The sequence below is a fragment of the Phocoena phocoena genome, chromosome 1, assembly GCF_963924675.1.
Source record: "Phocoena phocoena chromosome 1, mPhoPho1.1, whole genome shotgun sequence".
In the NCBI taxonomy this organism is placed as follows: Eukaryota; Metazoa; Chordata; class Mammalia; order Artiodactyla; family Phocoenidae; genus Phocoena; species Phocoena phocoena.
Genome location: NC_089219.1, coordinates 43,946,460 through 43,972,499, shown reverse-complemented (window position 1 = coordinate 43,972,499; position 26,040 = coordinate 43,946,460). Strand labels below are relative to the sequence as shown.

The following is a 26,040-nucleotide window of genomic DNA, read 5'->3' as shown; positions in this document are numbered from 1 at the left end:
AAGAAATCATAGCACTTTCCAAACTATTGTAATTGTGTATTAACCTATCAGTCTTTCCCCAATAGCCTGAGAACTCCCCAAGAGCAGGAATTATGACTGATTCATTTCTTTGTTCCTAGAGCTCAGGACAAGGCACACAAAACATATTAAGTGTAGTTTACTGAATGACTATGGCTGGGGGTGGTGTGGTGAATGGTCTACTCGTCCAAAGCCCTTGGAGCCACAAGTAGTACCCTCTTTAAATATAAAGTTGACATTATAGAACACTTCCTCTACCTCTCTGAGACCCTTCAAATATTGCCATGGTCCATCAAGGTCAAATTCAACCCCCTCTTCCTCCACAAAGGTGTCCAAACTACTTCTTTTCTCCTGTTTTAGAATCTCTGCAACTCTAATGGCCTTTTACCCCACAGCTTGGCATTTGCTTTCAAAATCTTATTGTTCTCTAGGGATTTCATGGGTCAAAACTACTTTTCATCCCTAGTGAGTAATTCCCTAAGGGCAGGGCTGCATCCTCTATCCCTTAAGGCTTGTCACAGTGCTGGGTTCAAAGTACATCCTCAATCACCACTCCCTGGGACTTCCCTGGTGGTCCAGTGGTTAAGACTCCACACTCCCAATGCAGGGGGCTCAGGTTCGATCCCTGGTGGGGGAATTAAGATCCTACATGCTGCATGGTGCAGACAAAAGAAAAACCCCAAAATAACAACAACAAAAACCACTCCCTGAGTGGAGCACCCACTCTGGATGGCCTTGATCCTGTGAGGTACGTAGAAGGTATGCAGGGAGCCACTCACACCCTTGTGAGTGTTCCACACATGAAAGCATCCCAGGTCTCTGGGACAGAGCAAGGCATGTTGCTCCCCTGGGCTCTGGCCTGTGCCCTGGGCTTTAGTTGCCTATACTCTGGCCCCTGAGCTAACTAGACATAGACCAGGAGAAGCAGTGTCCCAAACAGCAGTGGCATGGCCTCTTCCTGACAAGAGGAGAGATGTCCAAGGCTTGAGCCATTTCTTGTGGGCACATGATCCATCACTGTCCATCAGACTTCTGACATTTCAGGAACCAAAGGGGCAGCTGTTGAATAGGCCCTGAAAGCAGAGCTCCTGGTGGCAAATTTTACTTCAGTGTCATAAAGAACATAAAAAACTATTGCATAAGGTGCCGAGTTCCTTCCAATGCTTTAAACCCTTTCCTATGGCTCCTCCTTGCCAGGAGGATGAAGCCCAAGCCCCTTGATGTGGCAAAGACTTCAGGACTTGGCCCATATATCCCTCCAGCTCCATATCTCACCATCCCTCACCTTGACTGTAGTGTTCACCAAACTCAACTACTTCTTGTTCCTTGAAATCATCATTTGCTGTCTCTTAGCTCTGGGTCTTTGTGTATCAGTTCCCTCTGCCTTGAATGCTATTCTCCGTCTTGTACCACAAACTCCCGTTCCCCCATCAGTGGATCCTTCAAGACTTAATTCGGGCATCACTTTCTCCAGGAAGCCTTCCCTGAAGCTTTTGGCTGGGTTAGGGATCTCCCATAGATGCCATAGCCATGAACTCCTTGAGAATGGGGACTGGGATTTCATTTAGCCCAGATCCTGGCAGAGAATCACTGTCAATCAATGTTGAAAGAACAAACAAATGTGCATATTTGAGAACAGGCTAGAAAACCACCTGACAGGAGTGCCATAAAGGTGAGTGGAAGGTTCTAATATTTCCAAGTTCTAAGATCCAAGAGTTCCCTAATTCTTGGCCGAAGATTGAGACTTGGGCTCCACTCCCTCTAGAGCCTTCTCCCCAGTGAGCCACCTCCACCCCCTGCCCTGAGTGTTTGTTCTTAGGCAGGCACACACACATGTTCGGAACATAACCAGGAAAGCAATTTACAAGAAATAATTGCGGGTCAATGTGTGCTTGGGAGCAGCGGTGAGCTCAGACTATTTCTGTCTGTGCGTCAGCCCACCCGGCTTCCTTCCTCCTTGGCTGCCTTGGGGGAGGGGGTTCCTGCACCACCGGTTGGGCAGTTTGTTTCCAACCTAGGACTGAGGCAAGCCAACCCCATCGTGAGCCAGCTCTGGGGGCTGATTGAATTCAAACGGGAGAAGCTGAACAAGGGTGATGCGATGTAGCTTTTTTGGAGGGGGGTGGGGGAGGAGCTTTATGGGGCCTGGGATGTGTAGGTCAGCAGAGGCAGCACAGAAATCTACTTTCCACCTATCCCCACCCCATCCACAGAGGCTCTGGCTGGGGAAAACCTACCAGGCCTTCAGCCCTGCTCAGTGTGAGGTCTCCTCCTAGCCTCCCCAGCTCCGAATTCTCTTTATTCTTCCAGGCCGGTGGTGCTCAAAGGGTGGTCCCAGCCCAGCAGCATCAGCATCACCTGGAACCAGTTAGAAATGCAAATTCTGAGGACTTACTCCAGACCTACCCAATCAGACACTCTGAGGGCAGGGTGGGGGCAGGGAGCAACAATCTGTGTTTTAAACAAGCCCTCCAGCTGATCCTGATGCAGGCCGAAGTTTAAGAACCAGGGGCTGAGGCCACTGATGACCACTTGAGTTTTTAGAATTTACAGATCATCTCCCCCTAACAGACCACGAACAGCCTAAAAATAAGGTCTTTATAGGATTCTTCCTTGTAACCTGCCAGAAGGCCAGCACAGAAAGTGTCCTGAGAAAAACAGAATTTTCCTAATGGGGGTACCAAGGAGAGAGACAGGATCTGTGCTGTGAAAGGTCACATAGAGCATCAGTGACTAAATCTCCCACGTATCACCCATTCCTGCTACACACACACACACACAGGTACCCTAAGCTGTCTCTACAACAAATAACTTGCAATTCCTGGGCTGTGCTAGGCTCTCTCTCACCGTTTTTGAACAGGCTGTACTCTGGCCATAATTTCTTCTGACTCTGTCTCACCTGGAAACTTTGACTCATCTTTGATGATGCAGCTCAGACATCACTTATTCCTCCCTCCAGCTGCATGAAGGGCCACCACTGGGCCCACTGCCCTTTTGTGTGCCCACCTCACCCTCCATATGAACCCCTTGAGGGCAGGAGCTGTGGCTGATTCCCTGTTGTTTCTGGTAACCTGCACAGGTCCTGGCACAGGATAGACACCACGGAATGGACAATAAGGGGACAAAGGTGTTGGGTTTAGAGTGCTGAGAATAACACACACACACACACACACACACACACACACACACACACACACAAGACCACAAAAAAAGCAAGACCAGAACCAAAATCTCTCGATTTGCAGCCTAGGGCACTTCTGAGGTGACTCACCCTGTCTTGCTGCCAATCATATACCCTTGGCTGGTTCAGGCCCCATGCACAGATATCTAAGAGTGACCCTTTTACTGTTGCCAAATCCAGTAGTGAGTCGTATCACTGTCAGAAATGTCAAGAGCTGCCTTCAGTGGCTACTGAGTCTCCCCATCTTTGCCTTGCGCCCCCAAGGCAAAGCCTAAAGCCATTGCCAAAACTGAGATAAGGAGAGCAGCTGGGAGAGAGGGGAGGCAGTCAGCATCCTGCCCGAAGATTCCTTTGCTATCAGACTAATAATATTTTAAAAACCCAATAATAATAGCTAACACAGTGCTCTGCGTTAGCCAACACTGCTCTAAGTGTGATGCTTTGCACGGACTAAGTAATTTAATCCCCCCCCAAGCCTTACGAGATAGATATTACTGTTATCCCTGCTTGTACAGATGATTACGCACAAATGTTACTTAGCAAGTAAGGGCAGGGGCCAGATTTAAACCAGGCATTTGGCTCCAGAGTCCCTGCTCTTAATTACTAAGTTATCTTGAAAAACACTCACCTGTAATTTTTGGAGTTTTTGTAGCACTTTCATGTTTAGGAAGAGAGTTCATATCCATCAACTTATTGAACACTCACCATGACCCTGCAAGGGAACTGAGGCTCAGATAGACTAAGGAACTTTATCCAGGCCACACTGTGGAGCCTATTAACCATTCGTTCCCTCACTCACGCGATCATTCACTCTTTCATTCACCTGAGGAACTGAATGATATTAAACATGGCTGGGCCCTGTGTATGTACTCTACACTCCCTCTCCTTCTGTTCCTTGGCAAGGGACTCACTCCAGGAGCGACACAGAGCTGCTGGAGGGGCACGAGTCACCTGCCCCTGGGTCCTGGTCATCTTCCCTGGGCTTCCTAAGTACATCTGCTCTGTGGCAGGAAGACCAGGTCCGAATTCTCTGACTCCCCAGGTTAGGCGAGGGGCTCCTCTGAGTCTCCACAGGCCCCAGGCTTCTCCCTGATCACCTGCAGTTGTTACGACCATTTTACTGGGGACCCATGTTTAAACTCCCTTCGGCCCACAGTGGGCCAGGCAGAGCACTATGGCTGGATCCACAGTAAGACCTGAGTGGGTTTGCTTGGAAAAGCCCTCATTTATGCCACTAGGTTCCAAAGTCCCTTTGATTATCCCCAGCCTCACCTTTTTACCGAGAAGAGAGAATCCAGAAGAGGATGGTGTAGAGATATTTATTGGGTGTTTATGGAGCTGGGTCTAGATTGGGGACAGGGGCCTCCTCAGGGCTGCCTGGAATGTCACCGGCCGTCACTGTAGCCATGAAGCAGTGCTGGAGGACGCGTTTGGGGTCCACAGCCTGCTCTCCATTGCAGTCCGGCCATGGGTTCAGGAAGGGTGACTCTGCCCGAGAGGACTCACTCCTGGCACCTCCACTGAATTGCCCATGTTCCCGCCTTGGCGGTCAGGCAGTAGCTCATCAGGGTCTGGAAAACAGCAAGCCGAGGGCATGGGGCTTCCTCCTGCAGCCCTTCTTTCCATCAGGATCATACGTGCTGAACTCCCCTGAGTGCTTACCGTGGGCAGGATTGCGCTTGGAGTCTTAAATGCATCATTCATTTAACAAATATTCATTAACAATATACCACATCACGAACTAGGAGCTGTCAATGTTTCTCATGACCTTAACGTTTAATGGGGGAGACAGACAATAAACAATTGTTAGTACATATGAAGACTTCACCTTCACCATAAACCTGTGTGGTAGGTACTATTAAAAACTCATTTTATTTTACATTTGGTAGTATATATATGCTAGTGGGGAGCAGCCACATAGCACAGGGAGATCAGCTCAGTGCTTTGTGACCACCTAGAGGCATGGGATAGGGAGGATGGGAGGGAGGGAGACGCAAGACGGAAGAGTTATGGGAACATACGTATATGTATAACTGATTCACTTTGTTATAAAGCAGAAACTAACACACCATTGTAAAGCAATTATACTCCAATAAAGATGTAAAAAAAAAAACTAACACTCATTTTATAGGTGAAGATACGGGCTTACTACACAGCTAGCCTGCAGGGAAGTGCTGGAAATTTTAAAAACATATATTATTCTCGGCTTTAAGAATAGATTTCATGAGTCTCTTCACTGGCTGCTTAATCCTCTCCTCCGTTTATGCCTGAGCTTGATAGGAAGCTCACTTGGCCTTATCATATCCCACTTCCCATTCATGACTTATTCTGCTGCAGCTTACTTGGTTTCTGCCCTCAACAGAACTTAAAACTTTTTGTCACTGAATCCCATGGTACTTATAAGTTATTGTCTCCCTTGGCTTATCGGGAGCATTTCACACAATTAAGCATTCCTGCCTTCTTGGATAAAAAGTATATCAAGTGTTCAAGCCAGAAATGTGAGTCAACTCTCACACCTCCTCCCCCTCCCCCTTTCCAAAGTCAAGCAATTCACCAGGTCCTGTTGATTCCACCAAATCACTATCTGCAGTATCCACCCATTCTCTCCATCCTCAAGGCCACCACACTAGGTCAGGCTTTCATTTTCTTCTGCCCAGGCAAGACAGCCTTTGGCTGGGTCCCCTCCAGTCCACCTTCCAGGCTATAGCTGGAGAGATCTTTTTCTTTATTTTATTTTTTTGGCTGTTTGGGGTCTTTGTTGCAGTGCGCGGGCTTCTCATTGCAGTGGCTTCTCTTGTTGCCGAGCACGGACTCTAGGCATGCGGGCTTCAGTAGTTGTGACGCACGGGCTTAGCTGCTCCACGGCATGTGAGATCTTCCCGGACCAGGGCTTGAACCCCGTGTCGCCTGCATTGGCAGGCGGATTCTTAACCACTGCATCACTAAGGAAGTCCAGAGAGATCTTTCTAAGGTGAAGTGAGTCCATGTACTGCTCTTTCTCAAAAGCATTCAATGTCTTCCCATTACCTGTGATCCTTGAGGTGCATTCAAGGTTCTTCATGTACTAGCCCCATCACCCCTTCTCTAGCTTTTTTACTACTACTCTTCCCTCAAGAACTCTATGCTTTATTATACCAAAATTTCATTGTTCCCTGAATGGGTCCATTCCTTCACATCTCTGGGTCTCCGCTTTTACTGTTTCTTCTGCCTGGAATGACATTTTATACCTTCTTTGTCTAGAAAACTCCTATGCTTTAAAACCCATTGATGGAAGAGACCGAGGATGAATGGTGCCTCTGAAACCAAGGGAAGAGTGAATTTCAAGAAGGAGGCTGTAGGGCTTCCCTGGTGGCGTAGTGGTTAAGAATCTGCCTGCCAATTCAGGGAACACGGGTTCGAGCCCTGGTCCGGGAAGATCCCACATGCCGCAGAGAAACTAAGCCCGTGAGCCACAACTACTGAGCCTGTGCTCTAGAGCCCGTGAGCCACAACTCCTGAGCCCGCGTGCCACAACTACTGAAGCCCACGCACCTAGAGCCTGTGCTCTGCAACAAGAGAAGCCACTGCAATGAGAAGCCCACGCACTACAATGAAGAGTAGCCCCCGCTCGCCACAACTAGAGAAAAGCCCTCGCACAGCAATGAAGACCCAACACAGCAAAAAATAAATAATTAATTAAATTAAAAAAAAAAAAAGGAGGTTGTATGGGACATTGGACTTGGCTACACAACATCCATTCCACCTCTTCCCACCCAGTAATAGCAATTATGTTTGGGTAGGATTGGCCCCATCTCAGCTCCAGCGGGGGGGCCTGATTGATCCCAGCCCATCAAGTAGTCCTGTTCCTTTGCTACAGGGATGAGAAGTCAGTGCATAGCATTTCCCTGGGTTCAGTGATTGGTTTAGGGTTGGCACAGGACCTGAGGTAGTCCAATCAGGGTAGAGGTCAGGCCTTTTTTTTCCTCCTGGTTGAAGGAAGAGATAGCTCCCTCTTTCTCCTCCTGGCTAGATGGGAACAAAAAGCACACAGTCCCAGGGACTGCTGGCAGCCAACTTACTACCATGGGAAAAATCAGTCTGAGGAGAAAGCCAACACAAGATAGAGGGCAGAGCTGAGAGAATCTCAGAGGACAAAGCCACAAGCATGAGGACATTGTGAACTTCTATTGAAACCATTCCTAAAGCTCATCCTACTTTTGGACTTCTCATCTACAGAACCAAAAAATTCCTTTTTTGTTTTGTTTTATTTTGAACTTTCTATTTTTAATAATTTAAGGCTCACAAAAAGTTACAAAAATAGTAGAGAGTTCCATTGTACACTTCACCTAGCTTTCCCCAATGATAACATCTTACATAACCATGGAGTAATTTCAAAACTAGGAGACTGCCATTGACATAGTACAATTGACTAAACTACAGATCCTATTCAATTTTACCCATTTTTATATGGACTTTTCTTTTGGTGTATAGTACTATGAAAGCTTATCACATGTGTAGATTTATATAATCACGACCACAATCAGGATTAAGGACTGTTCCATCACCACAAAGAAACCTTCTCATGCTCTCCCTTTATAGTCATACCTTCCTCCTAAACCTAACTCTGGTAACCACTAACCCCTTCTCCACACTATCATTTTGTCATTTAAGAAGTGTTATATAGATGGAATTATGCAGTGTACAACTTTTGAGATTGGCTTTTTTCACTCTGTTTAATACCCTTGCAATCTACTCAAGTTGTTATGTGTATTGACAGTTCATTCGTTATGCACCTTTGTATATAGGTTTTTGTGCAGACACACATTTTCATTTCTCTAGGACCACTTAGGAGTGTGATTGCTGTTTTGTATGGTGTAGTGGGTTGAATGGTGACCCCCAAAGATATCAGGTCCCAATCTCTGGAATCTGTGAATATTACCTTATATGGTTTTTGCAGATGTGATGAAATTAAGGCTTTTGAGATGAGATTATCCTCAATTATCTGGATGGACCCTAAATGCCACCACAAGTGCCCTTATAAGAGAAAGGCAGGGATTTCCCTGGTGGTGCAGTGGATAAGACTCCACACTCCCAATGCAGGGGGGTCAGGGTTTGATCCCTGGTCAGGGAACTAGATCCCACATGCATGCCACAACTACAGAGCCCACGAGCCACAACTAAGGAGGCTGCAAGCTGCATCTGAGACCCAGTGCAACCAAATAAATAAATATTTTTTAAAAAGAGAGAGAAAGGCAGAGGGAGATAGACACTCACAGACAGTGATGTACAGAGGTAGAGATTGGAGTGATACAGCTACAAGCAAAGGAATGCTGGCAGTCACCAGAAACTGAAAGAGGTAAGGAACAGATTCACCCATGGAGCCTTTGATTTCAGCCCCGCAAAACTGATTTTGAATTTCTGGCCCCCAGAACTGTGAGAGAATACATGTCTATTATGTTAAGCCACCAAGTTTGTGGTAATTTGTTACAGTGGCCATAGGAAACTAATACATATAGTAAGTATGTTTAACTTTATGAAAACACCAAACTGTCTTCTGAAGTGGCTATACCATTCTAATTCCCACTAGAAGTATATAAGAGATCCAGTCGTTCCATGTCCTCACTTTGGATTGTCAGTGTTTTTACTTTAGGGTTCTGATAGATGAGAAGTGGTATCTCATTGTGGCTTTAATATGTGTTCTAGCTCCATTTATTTAAGTCTTCTTTGCTTTTCTTCATTAACATTTCGTATTTTTTATCGTATAGCTCCTGCACATGTTTTGTTAGTTTTATACCAGAGTATTTAATTTTTTTCAGAGTGACTATACATGATACTATATTTAAAATTTTGGTCTCCAGTTGTTTGTTGCTGGTATATATAAATACAATTGATGTTTGGGTCTGACCTTACATACTATGACCATGCTGAATGCACTCATTAGGTCTAGGAGGTTGTTTTGTGCATCTCTCTGTGCCTGTTTTGCAGATTCTTTGGGATCCTTTGTTATTTAAGCTTGCATTTTAAGGCATTCCATTTGGTACAGGGATTTAGTTCAATCTTCTATTCAATGCAAGAATCTCTTTCACTGAGTCCCACATTTAGCCTTTTCCTGGTTACCTTCCAGGCTTGGGGGTGCTCTTTTTTTTTAAACCAAGAGTTACAATTGATGAACTAAATACGACTATGGTGATGAGGGCGCGCTTTACAAAAGTATTTCAGGTCTTATTCTAAGAAAGACCCAGCTTTATTGAATCAACATCTGCCTTCCTAAGGCTTCCCCCACTGATCCCAACTCTGTTCTCTGGCTTCTCTCAAAATGTCTCTTCCTCGCGCCCCAGGGTAGCCTTGCAGAGACTGGAGGTCCTAGGCCGTGAACCCTGAGACTCCTTTGCTTGAGGCCAAATGTCCCCAGCTCTTCAGCCGATACTCACATAATCTGTTTCTCAGACCAAGCTGGTCACCTGCCTCTGATCACCTTCTGATTGGCCAAGGTTCCTCTGAAATTGTGGGTCTCTGAGCAGCTGGCAGTCAGGGCTCAGGGGGAATCCTTGGGCTTCTAGGAGCTATAAAACCTTGGCTCAAATCCTCATTCTGCTATTAAATCATTGTGCTACCTTGGGCTAACTTCTTCTCCTCTCTGGATCTCAGTTACTATTCTATAAAATGGGGTAGAAAGTAGGGCTGGTCTTGTTTTCCTCTTTCTTTTCCCTGGAATTCCAAATTGTAAAGGATTTCTGTCTGTATAATAGACTGCCTTTATTAGGTACTAGCTCCCCCCCTCCCATTTTCTATTAAAGAGTTCTGATTAGCAGGAAAGAGCCCATGCTAATTACCCTCCTTGGACTAATATAATTCTAGCTCAAAACAAAGAAACTTGGTCCCAGTAAAACCTTTGAAATATTGGAAATTGCTCAAGAATCCTCATTGCTATATTTGGGGACCCTTGGGTGATATATTTGGAACCCAAAGTTGGGAACCTGTGGAGTGGATGCTAAAATGTTACCTCTGAGCTGTGACAGCTGATGCATTCTATTCAACTGCGAGTAAAGAAGGACCGCCATTCTCTTGCTTCCAGACTCTATAATTCTGTTAATGTAATCTGAGCTTCCACTCACCCTTTTTTGGCAGATACATCACAATGCAGGTTCATACTGAACTTGTGGACCCAGCATGTCTTTTTTATGTGATTATCTTTCCCAGATCCCACGGATTCCCTCACATATGTATCCTAGGGCCTTCAGTTCCACAACCCTTCAATTCCCTTCCAGGGAAACCAGTGGAATAGGCAATGGTCCAACTCTTGAGCACGCATATATATTTCTGCCTCTTCCTCTGGCTAATATATAATGAAAGCTATTAAAATCCCTCAGTGGTGCCTGAAGCCTGGGGGAGGGAGTTCTGTCTTAAAAAGGTGCTAGCCAAGAGGCACTTGGAAAGGAGGATGCTTAAAGGCAAATATAAAAAGTTCAATTTTCAAGTTACAATAAGATCCATGTTTGGCTAAAACACGCCGGTACAACAATCTTATCTGATTCTCCTAACAAGTCTCTGAGGTGGGTGTTATTATTCCATGTTATAGATAAATAACTGAGGCCCAGACAGAGAAGGTTAGCACTGACACAGGTATTTATTGGATCCAGGATACACTTTCCATTCTGCTCGATTCCAAAGCTTGGGCTCTTTCCACAGAGCAAGCATACCCTTAGTATAGGTTAGGAACTCTGTTAGGTGCTGGGGATACAAAGGTGCTTAAGACATGGTTCCTATATTTGAGATATTAACAGACAGGTTGAGGAGACTAACATGTAAAAATCTAAGTGCCTAATAATAATAAAAATGAGGGTTACTCATTGTTAAAAGTCTACCATGTATCAGAGACTAAGTAGCTCCTATGTAAGCATCACCTCTAGGTTTACAGCTTTCTTGGTGGGTATTATTGTACACATTTTACAGAGTAAACTGAGGCCCAGAGAGAAGTGACTTGCTTAAGGCCACACAATGAGAGTGACAAAGCCAGGATTAGAGCCAGGTTCTCTGACAACCCAGCCCAGGGTTATGCTTTCCTACCTTTCTCCAGGGACCTTTCGGCCAGTCCCCCCATTACCTGGGAGCTTAGCCTGTAGTGACCAGCCAGGAAAGGAGTTCTCAGATTCTCTCCCTGCTTGGAGATGAGTCAAGACTGACCCATCACTGAGGCTTGTTTGGGTCATGGGTACTACCTCCCCAAGTGTGGTTAATTAAAAAGCAGAGCTTCCCTGGTGGCACAGTGGTTGAGAGTCCGCCTGCTGATGCAGGGGACGCGGGTTCGTGCCCCGGTCCGGGAAGATCCTACATGCCGTGGAGCAGCTGGGCCCGTGAGCCATGGCCGCTGAGCCTGTGCGTCCAGAGCCTGTGCTCCGCAACGGGAGAGGCCACAACAGTGAGAGGCCCGCGTACCGCAAAAAACAAAAACAAAAACAAAAAAAAGCAGTGGGCTCCAAGGAAGTGGAACCTGGAAGGTAAGAGCACCTGATACAGGAAAAGATATTTGGCCCAGGAGGCAAAGGCTTGGCCAGTTGCCTGGGTGACCTTGGGCACATGAATGTCCCTTTCTGGGCCTCAGCAACCCATTGATACAGTGAGAACATCAGACTTGATTTCTAGGAGCCCTATGAATTAGTGAGAATGGTTGATTAATGATATCCCCACCAACACTTTTCAGAGGAGGATGAGAACTGAACTCTTGTCTTTCTTTTTTTTCCCCCACTTTTTGTCTCTTATTAAAGGTACCTAGGTTGGAATATCAATTCCACACTTACCTCACTCACCTCATCTGTAAAACAGGATTGATAATAACCACCTGGTAGAGTAGTTGAATGGGTTAAATGGGATAATATGTTTAAAGTCCTTGGCATAGTGCCTAGCACAAACGTAGAAGCTCGGTCAGCCTTCTGATCAAGCTAGTTCCTCACAAAGTACGAGAATAAAACAGTTTACGGTCTTTGTTGCATCCCAAGTTTGAGGGATGGGGTCGGGTGGGGGTAATGGGACAGTACAGAACATCTGGGCAGCAGAAGGAGCCTGTCTTCAGAAGCTCTGTTCTATTTCCACTCTGCTCTTGCCAAGGAACTCCCCATCCCGTCCCTGCCCCCAGACTCAGAGATCAGGACCCCAGGTACCATGTGCAATGAGCGTGGGCTTTAGAGTCAGGAGATCGGGGTTGACATCCCAGCAGTACATGCTCATCAGCTCTGTAGACTTGGCCATTCACTTCCCTTGGCTGAGCCTTGATTTCCTCTCCTGTATAATGGGGCTAAGGATCTCTCTACATGTCCTACCAGAGAAGGAGATGGAAACAGATGAAAGTCTGTGTCAGGGGGCAAGCTCTGATGAGTGTAAGGTAGTGGCCTGTAAACGTCTCAGATGCAGGAGGGACAAGAGGCTCCTGGGTTGATGCTGTGGGTTCAGAGGAAGGAGAGGACAGCACTTAATGAAGAAAAAAGGGAGGTGCTAAGAGCTGAGTTTGGGCAAAAGGCAGAGAGAGCCCAAAACTGTCATTTAGTGAATAGTCAGGATATGCATTTTCCATCTGAAAAATAAGAAGCAAATAGCAAGAACACAAGCTGTGTCAAACCCTGGTGACTGAATAACCCAGCTGATGGCTGAGCAGTGAAAAGCAGGAGGGTGGTTTTCATTCACAGGATCGACAGACAGGTGAACTGTGTTCCCTTGAGTTAGAAAGGCTACAGGGGACAGGGTGGGGAGAGATGAAGGGAGCAGGGCACAGGCAGAAGCACCCCACACACCTGGCCTGGTGAGGTAGAAAGAGTAGGACTTTGGAGGCAGAAAAACACACATATTTGAATTCCAGCTCTGCAATTTACAAACTGTGACCCCTTGGGCTAGTTATCTGACCTCCCTGGAACCTGGTTTTCACATCTGTAACATGGGTGATAATAACACCTACCTCACTGGGGTAGTTTGGAAAATTAGACAAGACAGTGCATGTAAAGTTTCAAATGGTATCTGGCATAAAGTAGGGACTTCCCTTTCTCAGCACAGGGATAAGGGGAGGAAGGAAGGTGGAGGTAGAGTTGGCTCTGTCACTCACTCACTAGGTGACTGAGGCCTCGGTTTCCTGATCTGTAAAATGGATAGTAATAAGTTCTGTACTCTGCCTGGTTATTGTGAAAAGAAAATGAGATGGTCTATTTAGAGCTAATTCATTCCTTTTAACTGCAGTATCATATTTTATTATTCCTCTACTGATGGACATTTAGTTTGTTTCCAGTGTGACAAGCTGTCATGGAATCCATCTTTACAAGTCCTCTCCTAGTGCAACTATATCTCTAAGGCAGATAATTAGAAAAGTGGAATTACTGAGTTATAGGGTATGTACATTTTTAGTTTAAATGGATAGTGCCAAATTGCTCTACAAAGTGGTTTTACCAATTTATTCTTATCAGTGGTATATGAGAGTATCCATTCCCCCATGTAACCTTCTCACTATTAATGTGATCCATTTTTGGAGTTTTGCCAATGTAATCATTTTTAAAAAAGGTATGTCATCCTTAAATTGCATTCTCCTGATTATTAGTAAGGTTGGGCATCTTTTCATGTGTGTTGGGCATTTGTATTTTTTAGTGGATTATGTTTTTCTCACTTGTTCAAAGATATACTTATATATTCTTGATATCAATCCTGTCTCTATTTTAGATACAGTTGATTCTCATTAGTCGCTGTAGTTATGTTCTAAAAAGTCACCACAAACACTGAATTAGTGAATACTGAATTATTGCTCCTTGGGGAAATACAAAGTTAGGTTCCTGTGAGCCTCTGGTCACATTTTTGTCGTCAATCAATATATAACTTTGTTTTGTGTGTGTTTCTGTTTAAAAACACCTTATTTAATATATATTGCTAATTCATTAACATTTAACTCATGGCCAACAGCACTATACCTCCTTTCTGAGCAAAGTGTACTGAACACATGTATTTTTTCCATAAGGCACATGAGAGCCCTGTACTGAGGAATACTAGACAGAACTTCAGCATTAATTTGGGGGTCATTTTCAACAGCGAAACCGCCAACAAAAATCATAAAAATGTGGCACTAAATATACCACGAAAAGGACACTTGTTTACTGTATAAGAGCGGAAACAAGAAGGCAGAGCATGGCCTTCCTTGTTCAACCGCAGCTGAGAATGTGTGTGATAGGGCAACTCAAATTTTTTGTTGCTCTGTGTACATCCACATCTGCACATGACCTCAAAAACACTGAAAGTATTGATTTTTGAGGTTACAAATTAATTCTAGCAAGTAGCAAATTCACAAGTATGGAATCTGCAAATAATTAGGATTGACCGTGTGTGTGTATTTATATCTTTGCAGTCCACCACTTGTTTTTTAACTTTATGTATGGTATCTTTTGTATTATTTGTATTTGATGTAGACAAATTTGCAAATATTTCCCTCATTTTTAAAATTAAACATTTTATTCATGTTATTATATTCTTTAATTAGTCTGTTTCTGGAGTCTCTATTCTAGGGTTTCTCAACATCAACACTATTGACATTCTGGGTCAGATAATTCCTTATTGTAGGGTGCTGTCCTATATATTGTAGGATGTTTAATAACATCTTCCTGTAACAAATAGGATGCTGACTATAATCAAATTATTTTGATTAACAATGAGCACATGGAAGAGTTTGGGATGGAAATGTTCATATCATGAATCTCCTGAGAAATGTGCTGCTGCTTCAGAATATTCCAGAAACACTTTTGAGGCAAACGTTCCGAACATAATTTCTAAATATCTCCCCTCTGCAAAGGTGCTAACCTGCTGAATACAAGGAAATCATGTGACCTCTTTCTTACTTGTAGTCTGTAAACTTAATCCTGGGTCCAGCTTTGTGTGGGGTTTGGAGCTGATGAACAGGTAACAAAGCACACAGGCGGTGACAATGAAGGCCGGGAGGACCACTGCTGCTATGGACAGGCCCACAAGAGCACCAATACTGGGGAGAGAAAACCATAAGGGAGCAGAGGGTCAGGAAAGGACTTGGGAAGCAGCATGTTATAAGAGAAGTATTGTAGGTGTTATAGGAGTCAGCCGACTTTAACTTTTGTTCTGTCTCTCCTTGCCTTAAACAGGTTTTCTGGGCGTAAGCATGGGAAAGAGCATCAACTATGTGGCAAGTACTCACCACATACATAACTTGACATGGCTCAGTGTCACCATGTAGTTGGGACTCAGTATGTGTTCCCTTTCTTCTCCTCTCCTTTCCTCAACCTGCTCCCACCTCAGGAAGCTAGAGATGATCTTAAAGAGCCCTCCCCACACTGCTGTTTCTTAAAAATCAAGGGACTTTCCTGGTGGCACAGTGGTTAAGAATCTGCCTGCCAATGCAGGGGACACTGGTTCAAGCTCTGGTCCAGGAAGATCCCATATGCCACAGAGCAATTAAGCCCGTGTGCTACAACTACTGAGCCTGTGCTCTACAGCCCGTGAGCCACAACTACTGAGCCCACGTGCCACAACTACTGAAGCCCGCGTGCCTAGAGCCCATGCTCCGCAACAAGAGAAGCCACCACAACGAGAAGCCTGCGTACTGCAACGAAGAGTAACCCCTGCTCGCCGCAACTAGAGAAAGCCTGCACGCAGCAACAAAGACCCAATGCAGGCAAAAATAAATAAATTTATCAAAAATCAAGACACATAGAAGGCCTTAGTTCAATACCCGCTGTCCTTCCAGCTTCAAGGTAATTTCTGACCCAGTCTCTAGTGGGTCATCACACCAGTGTGGACTCCATGTCTAGAACACTTCCCTGCTGCTGGTCCCTCACCCCACAACCTCACTGCCTCTGCCCCAAGTCAGGCCTTGGTCACCTGGTCTCCAGACAACTACCTTCTGGCTCATTTTGGGGTCCACTGTCTTTCCTGTTTCACATGATCTCTCCCATCATCTCCCCACATCAGAATTTCACCTGTCCTTGAAGGCCCATCTCAAATGTCTCCTCCTCAACGCTTTCCTGGGTCCTCTTTTTCTCTTCTTCTTCCAGGCCAGGCCCACCCAGCCAGGACACCTACTCTGGGCCTTTAGCAGTTCCTACTTGGTCAGGCAGCCCAATGTGGTAGGGAAAGAACAAAGAGCTTTGGAACTCTTACAGACCCACCTAGTTTAGGACCCAGGTCTGTACCTAACTCGATGTGAGATCTTGATGAAATTACTTAGCCTTTTGAGCCTCAGCTTCTTTGTCGGAAAAGTGAGGATGATCAAAACACAGCACCTCACAGGTGGTAGTGAGGATGAATGATAGATGTAATATTCTTGGTGCATAGAAGTTCAACATATTCCTCATGTGTTCTTTGTAGGGAGACTGAGACCATGTTTAACTGGCTTTTTTCTCTCCTTGTACAAGCTCCAGCACATAGTAGGCACTTAGCAACTATTATTGAGTATCTACTTTGTGTCAAACACTGTGGGATGTTCTCCCAATAGGAGGGGATAGGTAGCACCAGGATTGTTTGTGTGCCCTTTCTGCCTGTGATTCCTGCAGCTTTTCTGCACCACCCCCAGCCCTGACCCCAGCCTCAGATTCCTGCCCTTGCCATTTCTGTTGGATTTCACTCCCAGCTAGCTGATGGCTAACTTCCACTAAACAGAAACACCTTAGAGCTTTGGAGAGTGTGTTTCCCCAAGGCTAAATAAATTATTGGATATCCCTGCAGTGGAATAGTATAGAGCCATTAAAAACATGTTTTCAAATAATATTTAAGATCAAGGATAAATTCTTTTTTTTTTTTAACATCTTTATTGGGGTATAATTGCTTTACAATGGTGTGTTAATTTCTGCTTTATAACAAAGTGAATCAGTTATACATATATATATGTTCCCATACCTCTTTCCTCTTGCGTCTCCCTCCCTCCCACCCTCCCTATCCCACCCCTCCAGGTGGTCACAAAGCACCAAGCTGATATCCCTGTGCTATGCGGCTGCTTCCCACTAGCTATCTACCTTACGTTTGGTGGTGTATATATGTCCATGCCTCTCTCTCGCTTTGTTACAGCTCACCCTTCCCCCTCCCCATATCCTCAACTCCGTTCTCCAGCAGGTCTGTATCTTTATTCCTGTCTTACCCCTAGGTTCTTCATGACATTTTTTTTCTTAAATTCCATATATATGTGTTAACATACAGTATTTGTCTTTCTCTTTCTGACTTACTTCACTCTGTATGACAGACTCTAGGTGTATCCACCTCATTACAAATAGCTCAATTTCGTAAGGATAAATTCTGATGAGATAATGTTAAGTGAAAAAAGCAGGACCCACTACTAATTATATAGTGTAGTCCTAACTTAAATAAATAAACATAACATATACATGCATAACATAACATAGGTACGGTTGGATGTAAATACACTAAAATGCTAACGGGCTGTCTCTGGGAGTAGCACAGGCTGTGGATGTCCTGTCTGTGTCCCATTGGGTCTTACAGTTGTGGAATATTCTGGCCAGGGTTTCAAAAGCCCGCAAATGTATCTCTTTGTCTGAGGGCTTTCTTGGGCCCAGAACAGTCTCTGTCTGCACGTTGAACAGGTCAAAAGTACAGGAAAATTAATGCCCCTCTTCTCCCTCCAGCACACAGTCAATGACTGAAAGAAATTGGTATGTAAATACCCAGCTTCCTGGCCCTCAGATGGGATGACTCTGAGAGTAAGTTCTACACTGGCTGGCAGAGTTCAGCAGTTCAAGCTCTGGTGGCCCTTGGTGGTGACTTGCTTGGTAACACCATCATTAGCTCCTTCCCTTTCCCATCTCACTTCCCCACCCTGTACCAGTATTTTCTAGGATTGCTGGTCATATAAACTACTTGCCCTCAAATCCTTGTTTCCAAGTCTTCTGGGGAGCCCAAGCTAAGATACTGGATTTCTCACGGTTGCTTTCCTTTTTTGTTTCTCCTGTCCTTTCAACATTTTCCACATTGAGCGTATAGTACTTTTTAGTTCTTTAGGACTAGTTTACTACTTTTTAGTTTACTATTTAACTAAGTGTTATCTCCTTTCTTGAGATACACTCACTGTTTATAAGGCTGTTATCTGGAAGACTCGTGCTCAGGTTGGGACCACACCCTTTACAAGGGGCATCCATGGGCACCTAGCTGGAAAAAGCCCTGTAAAAGTAGGATCCTTTGAGGAGCGGGTGAGAAAGCTGGAGGGATATATTCCAGATCAGCGGTCAGTCAGGTAGTGGGCACTGCTCTGATGGTCTGTCTCGGAACGGAGGAACAAGCTCCCAAGGACAGAGCTGGGAACAACAAGGGAGAGTCCTAGGGGGAAAATCTGTACTCAGTATAAGATGAACTCAAATGATCAGAGTTTTCCCATGGTGAATGTACTGCCTCAAGAGGTGGTAAGTTTCCTATTGTCGGACAGGTTTGCACAAGACCTGGATGAATCCACCTTTCAATGAAGTTAGATTCCTGCCTATGGTGGGAAATTGGATTGGAGAGCTGCTAGCCTTCTAGGATTTCACAGATCTATGACTCTGAAAGATAGGTAATCCACTATGACTTCTAGGAAAGAACTGGAGGGAGGGTCTAACATTTGTTAGGGTTTTTTTTTTTTTTTTTGCGGTACGCAGGCCTCTCACTGTTGTGGCCTCTCCCATTGCGGAGCACAGGCTCCGGATGCGCAGGCCCAGCGGCCATGGCTCACGGGCCCAGCGGCTCCGCGGCATGTGTGATCTTCCCAGACCGGGGCACGAACCCGTGTCCCCTGCATCAGCAGGCGGACTTTCAACCACTGCGCCATCAGGGAAGCCCCTTTGTTAGGGTTTTTCAGTCAGACAGTTCTAAGTGTGAATCCTGGTTCTCTCACATTTAGCTGAAAAATCCTTCACCTTTTGAGCTTCATTTTTTTCATTCATAAAAGTTACTATATCACCAAGTGTCCATAAAGATTAAATGAGATAGTGTATATACAGTGCCTGACCACCAGTTCTGCCCTCCAGCAAGGCTGCTACCTTTGGCTCACATCCTGATAAAAAACAGAACTACTGGGGCTTCCCTGGTGGTGCAGTGGTTGAGACTCCGCCTGCCGATGCAGGGGACACGGGTTCGTGCCCTGGTCCGGGAAGATCCCACATGCCACGGAGCAACTAAGCCCCTGAGCCATGGCCGCTGAGCCTGCGCTCCACAACGGGAGAGGCCACAACAGTGAGAGGCCCACGTACTGCAAAAAAAAAAAAAAAGTAAAACAGAACTACTGATAAAGGATGTTTGGAAAGTCAGCCAGACATGTGATAGCACCAGCTGCATTTCCACAGGGAGTCTTCATTTCCTGAGACATGCTTTTTTTAAAAATAAATTTATTTATTTTATTTATTTATTTTTGGCTGCATTGGGTCTTCATTGTTGCACGTGGGCTTTCTCTGGTTGCGGTGAGCGAGGGCTACTCTTCGATGCGGTGCATGGGCTTCTCATTGCAGTGGCTTCTCTCATTGCGGAGCACGGGCTCTAGGCGCGCGGGCTTCAGTAGTTGTGGCTCACGGACTCTAGAGCACAGGCTCAGTAGCTGTGGTGCACATGCTTAGCTGCTCCGCAGCATGTGGGATCTTCCTGGACCAGGGCTCAAACCCATGTCCCCTGCATTGGCAGGTGGATTCTTAACCACTGTGCCACTAGGGAAGTCCTGAGACATGCTTTTAAAGACAGCAATTCTTCTTGAGCACTACCCGAGGGAACAGTGTTTACCTGCTGATTTTCATGTTTTTAAGGGCCAGCTTTCATGAAAAGGGCCAAATGGAGTCCAGAACAAAACAAGTTCTCCACCCTGCAATGGTGGGGCTCTGACATCCCATGCCGGAAGGGTTGTTTCAGGGTTTGGAGTATACTGATCATTTAATGTCCTGAGGACCCCAGTTTCCCTCCTCCACTTTGCAATTGTCTGTGATGTTTACGAACCATATTATAGCCATGCCTAGGAAGAGTCAGCCCTGCAGGCTAGAACCTTTCAGCTGCCCTTGGGGTCATAGAATGGAAGCACACAACATGCAATGTGACCTCAGAGATCACCCCATCCAACCCTCTAGCTCACTGTCTGAGCCACTAAAGCACTCTATGTCTCAAGAGGGTCCAAGGCAAGGAGAGGGACCCCAAGGGGTATATAGGGAAGGGGGTGGTAGTAGTGGGATGGGATCCTGGCTGGGTGCTGAGGAGTTTACTCATCTCTGTGTCTCCAAGTGCTACAACAGTGTCCAGAAGACAGCAGAAGGTCAGTGAGTATCTTTTCAAGTGATCTGAGTAGAGCAGGTTATGAGAGCCAGGCTAGATTTAGACATTTGTGCAGCAGCTCAAGCCTGGGCTTGGGACCAGACAAGCCTGAGTTTTCATCCCAGTTCTGCCACTTCCTCTCACTGGGGTACTCTAAGATAGTAACTTAACCTCTTTCAAGTTTTCTCATCTGTAAGATGGAGAGAAGATGTGCCAGGGTTGTGAATGTGTGAATGCATCTAGCCCTTGGATGGTGTTAGGTAATGTTCTTTAAATCTCAGTGTACCATGACGTTGTTGGAAGATCTTGGACAATTCTCTTTCATATTCTGAGCATCACTTTCCCCACCTATGAACCAGGGAAAGGGAACTCCCTTTTATTGAGCACCTACTATATGCACTAGTCACTTTCACATGCATTATTGCACTTAATCCTCCCAATAATTCCATGAGACAGGTATTACTATTGCCATTTTAAAGATAACAAAAGAGACTCGGAGATAATTTGCCCAAATTCACATAGCTAATAAGGGACAGAGCCAAAGTTTGGACCAGGTTCTAACCAGCCCCAACGCTCCACACTGCTTCCATACCTCAAAGGGAGGTCAGCGCTGTCATATTTCAATACTCAGCTCAGTACTAAGTACACAGTGGGTCTTCAGCAAATACTCCATTGTTATATTTTAGATGCACGTCATATCTCTTTAAATGGACTGTGAACTCCTCAGAGAGGGAATCATTGATTTCTGTGTCTCTAATGCCTAGCCTAGCACCTGGCACAAAGCAAAGGCTATAATGAATGAATGAAAATATGGATGAACAGAGAATATATGAATATAATTCCCCAGGTGACAGCAGCCAAATGTGCAGGATCTGAAAACCTGGCCATCTGAAGATCCTTTGGAATTACAGATTGAGCAGTCTAGAAAACCAATAATACCTGTAATTGTTAGTGGCATATGCCAAGTTGATTTTACCTCTTGATCTCATTTGGTCCTTGCCCTAGGCAGAAATCATCCTCCCCATCTGATAGATGAAAAGAGAGAGGCTCAGAGAGGTTTCAGAGGCAGACTGTCCTTTCCCACCCAGCAGGCATACAGCCTCTGGTCACATACTTCCCGAGACAGGAAGATCACTGTCTACTGAGGCAGCCCACTCCATTTTCGCTGATGCCTGTTTCCCAGAGCAGGCTCAGGGTCAGGTCTTATTCTCTGGGTGAGGCCTTTGGAGACCCACAGAGATTGAGACCTGTTACCCTCTCAGTCCCACACTTGGGTTCCAGGAATGTCAGCACTGGCCTAACCACCTGCTTCTCTGAACTAGTGGGGAAACTGAGGTCCTGTGGTGGGGATTCACCCAAATTACACCGATCTGGCTTCTGCTGTGGCATCATGTCCTTGCCTCATTATGAAGTTGGAGGCAACTCTGAGTCTTTGGTCTTCTGCCTTAGGTCAGAACTCACCACAGGGTCTGGCATTGCTAAGGCCTCAGGAAGGGGTGGCTGAAAGAATGACTAAATATGAGGGGGAACAAAAGAATTGAGGTTGGGCTGAGGCTCGGGTTGAGTTGGGGTGTAGCATCAGGTGAGGTATTAAGGCTTGAGAGTGAGGTTTGAATGTAGGTCTAGATAATGTTTGGAGTTGGGGTGAGGAAGAGAGCTGAGGTGGGCTTGCAGGGAGGACTGAGGCGGAGGTTAGGGCTGCTGATAGAGTAAGTACTGGGGAGTGGGTTAGGTCAGGGATGAGGCTGATGATGGCATTAGGGAGGGGACCCTGGTGGGTACTTGGATAAGGGAGGAGTCTGGGTATCCTGTGAAGGCTGCAAGATGGGAGTTTGCTGTTAGGCTGGGGCTTGTTATGTAGTTTGAGGTTGGGTTGAGGGTGGTGGATGATGATGTTTGGAGTGGAGACGAAGTGAAGGCTTTTCAGGGTGGAGTTGGTGTGAGGTTCAAGGATGGATCTGAATAATGGTTGGGTCAAAATGGGGGAATGGAGCAGAGAAGCGGCCGCAGGGGGAGCTGGGCTGGTGACAGGGCGAGAGCCTGAGAGGGTAACGACTGGGTGGGTGTCGGTGCTGACGTTGTGGTGGGCACCTGGATGAGGATTGAGACTTTAGCAGGCGGCTGGGCCAAGGATGGAGCACGGGGGCTAAGACTGGAGTGGGGTTCTAGGTGGGGTTAGGGCCAGGGCCGGTACCTGAGCCACCACATGTAGCTGTGCTCGCAGGGGAAGAAGCTGTGCGGGGCGTCGCTGCAGTACTTGTGATCGCGGAAGCCGCAGCCGAAGACGGCCGCTGAGAGACGAACGGACGGAGACAGAACTGAGCACGAGAAAGATACAAGGAGAGAGGCAGAGATAAGCAGAGAGACAGAGATTGACGCAGAGACGAGGAAGACACAGCGAGGGGCGCGGAAACGCAGCGGTTAGAGACCTAGAGTCCCCGAGTACGGAGGGAGGCGACCAGGTACGCCGACAGGGCTCGTCAGGAGGGGAGATGGAGGAGGGAGAGAGAGGGAGGAGGAGGGCGTGGAGAGCGGCGGGAAGGCGGGCGGGAGCCGGGAAAAGGGAGCCGCCCGCGTCTCTGCCAGCGTCCCCCACCGGCCCCACTACGTTCCCAGTTTATACACTAGGGCGCTGGGTGCTCAGAGAGACAGCGCATGTCCGGGGTGGCAGAGCGGGAATCGAGGCCACCGGCTTGAATTCCACATCTGCGCTGAGCACTCGCCCTTGTGCTAGGCGCTGTGCGGGGCAGCCCCAGGCTAGTGCAGGACACAGACAGGGGACCTGCCATGGACCACACAGTAGGGTCAGTATAGGGATGATCAATGCACGACCTCACTTAACCTTCACAACAACCCAGAGGACCAGGGATTTTCATACTCATTTTGTAAATGAGAGCTTAGGGTCAAATTAAAGTCATTTTCCAGGGCTCTTAAAGCCCATGGGATTTTTTTTTTTTTTTTTTTTTTTTTTTGTGGTATGCGGGCCTCTCACTGTTGCGGCCTCTCCCGTTGCGGAGCACAGGCTCCGGACGCGCAGGCCCAGCGGCCATGGGTCACGGGCCCAGCCGCTCCGCGGCATGTAGGATCCTCCCGGACCGGGGCACGAACCCGCGTCCCCTGCATCGGCAGGCGGACTCTCAACCACTGCGCCACCAGGGAAGCCCCCCATGGGATTTTAACGTGGGTCTGTCTTGTTCCCAAGCCTTTGCTCTTTCTGGGGTTCTTGCAGAGCCTCTTTTCCAGTGACTTTTATATGTTGTCATCATCTGGCTTCCTTGCCTGCCACTTCCTTTCCCTGAGCAGCTAACTCATGCACTGACATGTTCACGCTCCCCTGTTCATACTCTCTGCCACACTGGCCTAGGACAAGGGGGTTAGTGGATGTCCAGATGGTAACTCCACCCAGCAGGAAGCAAAGCCAACACACCTCTCCGTTCTCAAACATCATTTCCAGATCACAAGGTCGGTGTTCTCACTAGGATCAGAGAACCACAGTCTGAAGGAACTGTATGAAGCCTTTGGAGCCTGCCTGTCTGTCCTCTCAGGGTACACTGAGGAAACCCAGGCTCTGACAGGTGCACAGTATGGCCCAATTACACCGAACAAGGACTAGGGACTGCTGAACTTTAGTTGTCAATATTTCCCATTCAGCCAATCACAGAGTGTTGGGGTTGAAAAGGACCTATGGGTCATGTAATCAGTTACTGAGTTACAGCTGGCATTAAAAAAAAAAAATTAATGGAGTAGAAAATGCACACTGCAAATAGCAAAGTTAAGTATTCTTCCATAAAATGTTTGTTTCATTTACATGTGTCTCTGTGTACTGTGGTCCAGATCACAATGTAAAATGCATTTCTTATTTTGAGTCAGGTCAAAAAGGTTTGAAAGCCACTGAATCTGACACCTCCCATTGTACAGATGGGCAGGGACTCACTCAAGATTACAAAATATTTAGCTCTCCTCATTTCTCACTGCAGTGGGTAGAGTAGGAAATAGCTAATGTGATGCCTTGGGAGTCCCTAATTCCTCCATCCCTTGCTTTCAGTGTGTATGGGATAAAATATGGGCATCAGGGCATCTGGGCTCAAGCCCTAGCTCTACCCCTTCTCTGCTTTTTCTCTCTGTGCTTCAGGTTCCTTTTCTTCATCCAGGTCAGCTCCTCAGATACTGATGTGTGCCATGCCCTTGACCTGGGCTCTGGGGCCCCTGAGAGAGATCAGATCTGGGTCTGCCCTTGAGAAACACTGTATAGTGGGGGAGTTGGACAGATGATGACAGGACACGGCAGTGAAGGGGGAAATTCAGGAACTATGGCCACAGAGGGATCACCCTCTGAAGGAGAAGGGAAGAGTTTTGAGGGGGTAGTGTCTTCAAGGGTCACTGTAAGGTCAAATATGAAAACTGGAAGGAATTGTTATTATCCTCCAGAAAATTCCTCCCCTAGGCTGTGAATCTCTGGAAACTGGGAACTCTATGACTACTTTAATGGAGGTGCACTTTGGCCTCTTTATTAGATGGAGAGCAAAGAGAAAGGGTGGAGTCCTGTGGAAAGGATTGGGGTCTCCTGGAGACATGGGATTCAGCTGTGAGGTGCAAAGCACTCTGCTCTGGCTTTTGGCAAAATTGGGAAGCTGTCAACAGTTTCCAAAGCCCTTTTCCAGCCAAGAATTAATTTGTTCCTCCAGCAACCCTGTGGAGTGAGCCAAGCAGGGATGATGGGGCCCCTGAGAGAAATAACAAGGCCAATGTCACAAAGCAGCCAGTGGCCCAGGCAGGACTAGTATCCATGTCTGTCTAGCCAAGGGTCCTCTCTGGCAGTCTGATGAAAACTATGGTCCCCTATTCAGAAGAATATTTTTAACTACAAAAAGTAAATTACTTAGGATTACAAAGGATACCAATTATGTAGAATCATTATCAAAATAGTTATTTTGTGAATTAGTTCTTTTTTAACATATTAAATAATGAGATAGAGAGATTCGTCTATTAACTATTGTAACTTTGAGATGGTGAATGAGTGTAAACAGTATTTCAAGATATTGCTACTGTAATGCAATACAAAAATAACTGATTTCTATTGGTGACAAAGTCACAGGTTCTGCTAATACTACTGTGATTTGTTGCTTACATGTATGATAGAAGGAAATGCTAAATTTGACTTAGGGGTAGTGAAAACAAGGATGTAATCTTTTTCAATACAACTTCATGGACCTCTCCCATGCTGAACTCTATCAATGGACCCCTTGGGCTCTTTGGAATCTATGCGAAAATCTTCTACCTCTTCTGGTCTAGAACCTACTCTAATGCCTGTTCCTTCATCATATGTGTCATGTTTCTTCCTACAGACACTTACTGCAGACCTACTATGTGCCAGGCAGTTTCCCATCTTGCATGTCATGTAGTCCTTGAAAACTTTCTTTGAGGTAGGTGTTTTTCTTCCCATTCTGCAGGGAAGGTAACTGAGACTCAGAGAGGTCAAGTGATTTATCCAAAGCCACACAGCTAGTAAACAGACCCCTCCTTCCTCCCAACCTGAGGTCTGGGGGCCAGAGTCTCCAACCAGAGGGGAAGGAAAGTGTAGGAGGGAAGAGTAAGCAGGGAGAACT

The 26,040-nt window shown here is 46.1% G+C and overlaps 1 protein-coding gene across 1 annotated transcript; it reads right to left on the bottom strand.

Moving 5' to 3' along the window:
- Positions 1-4,529: 4,529 nt before the first annotated feature.
- On the bottom strand, positions 4,530-22,717 carry SHISAL2A (shisa like 2A). The gene is given in 4 exon segments (XM_065882854.1): positions 4,530-4,678; positions 4,681-4,770; positions 15,037-15,176; positions 22,629-22,717. Coding segments are annotated over 4 exon segments (393 nt in total). The 5' UTR covers positions 22,643-22,717.
- Between the last annotated feature and the right edge of the window lie 3,323 nt (positions 22,718-26,040).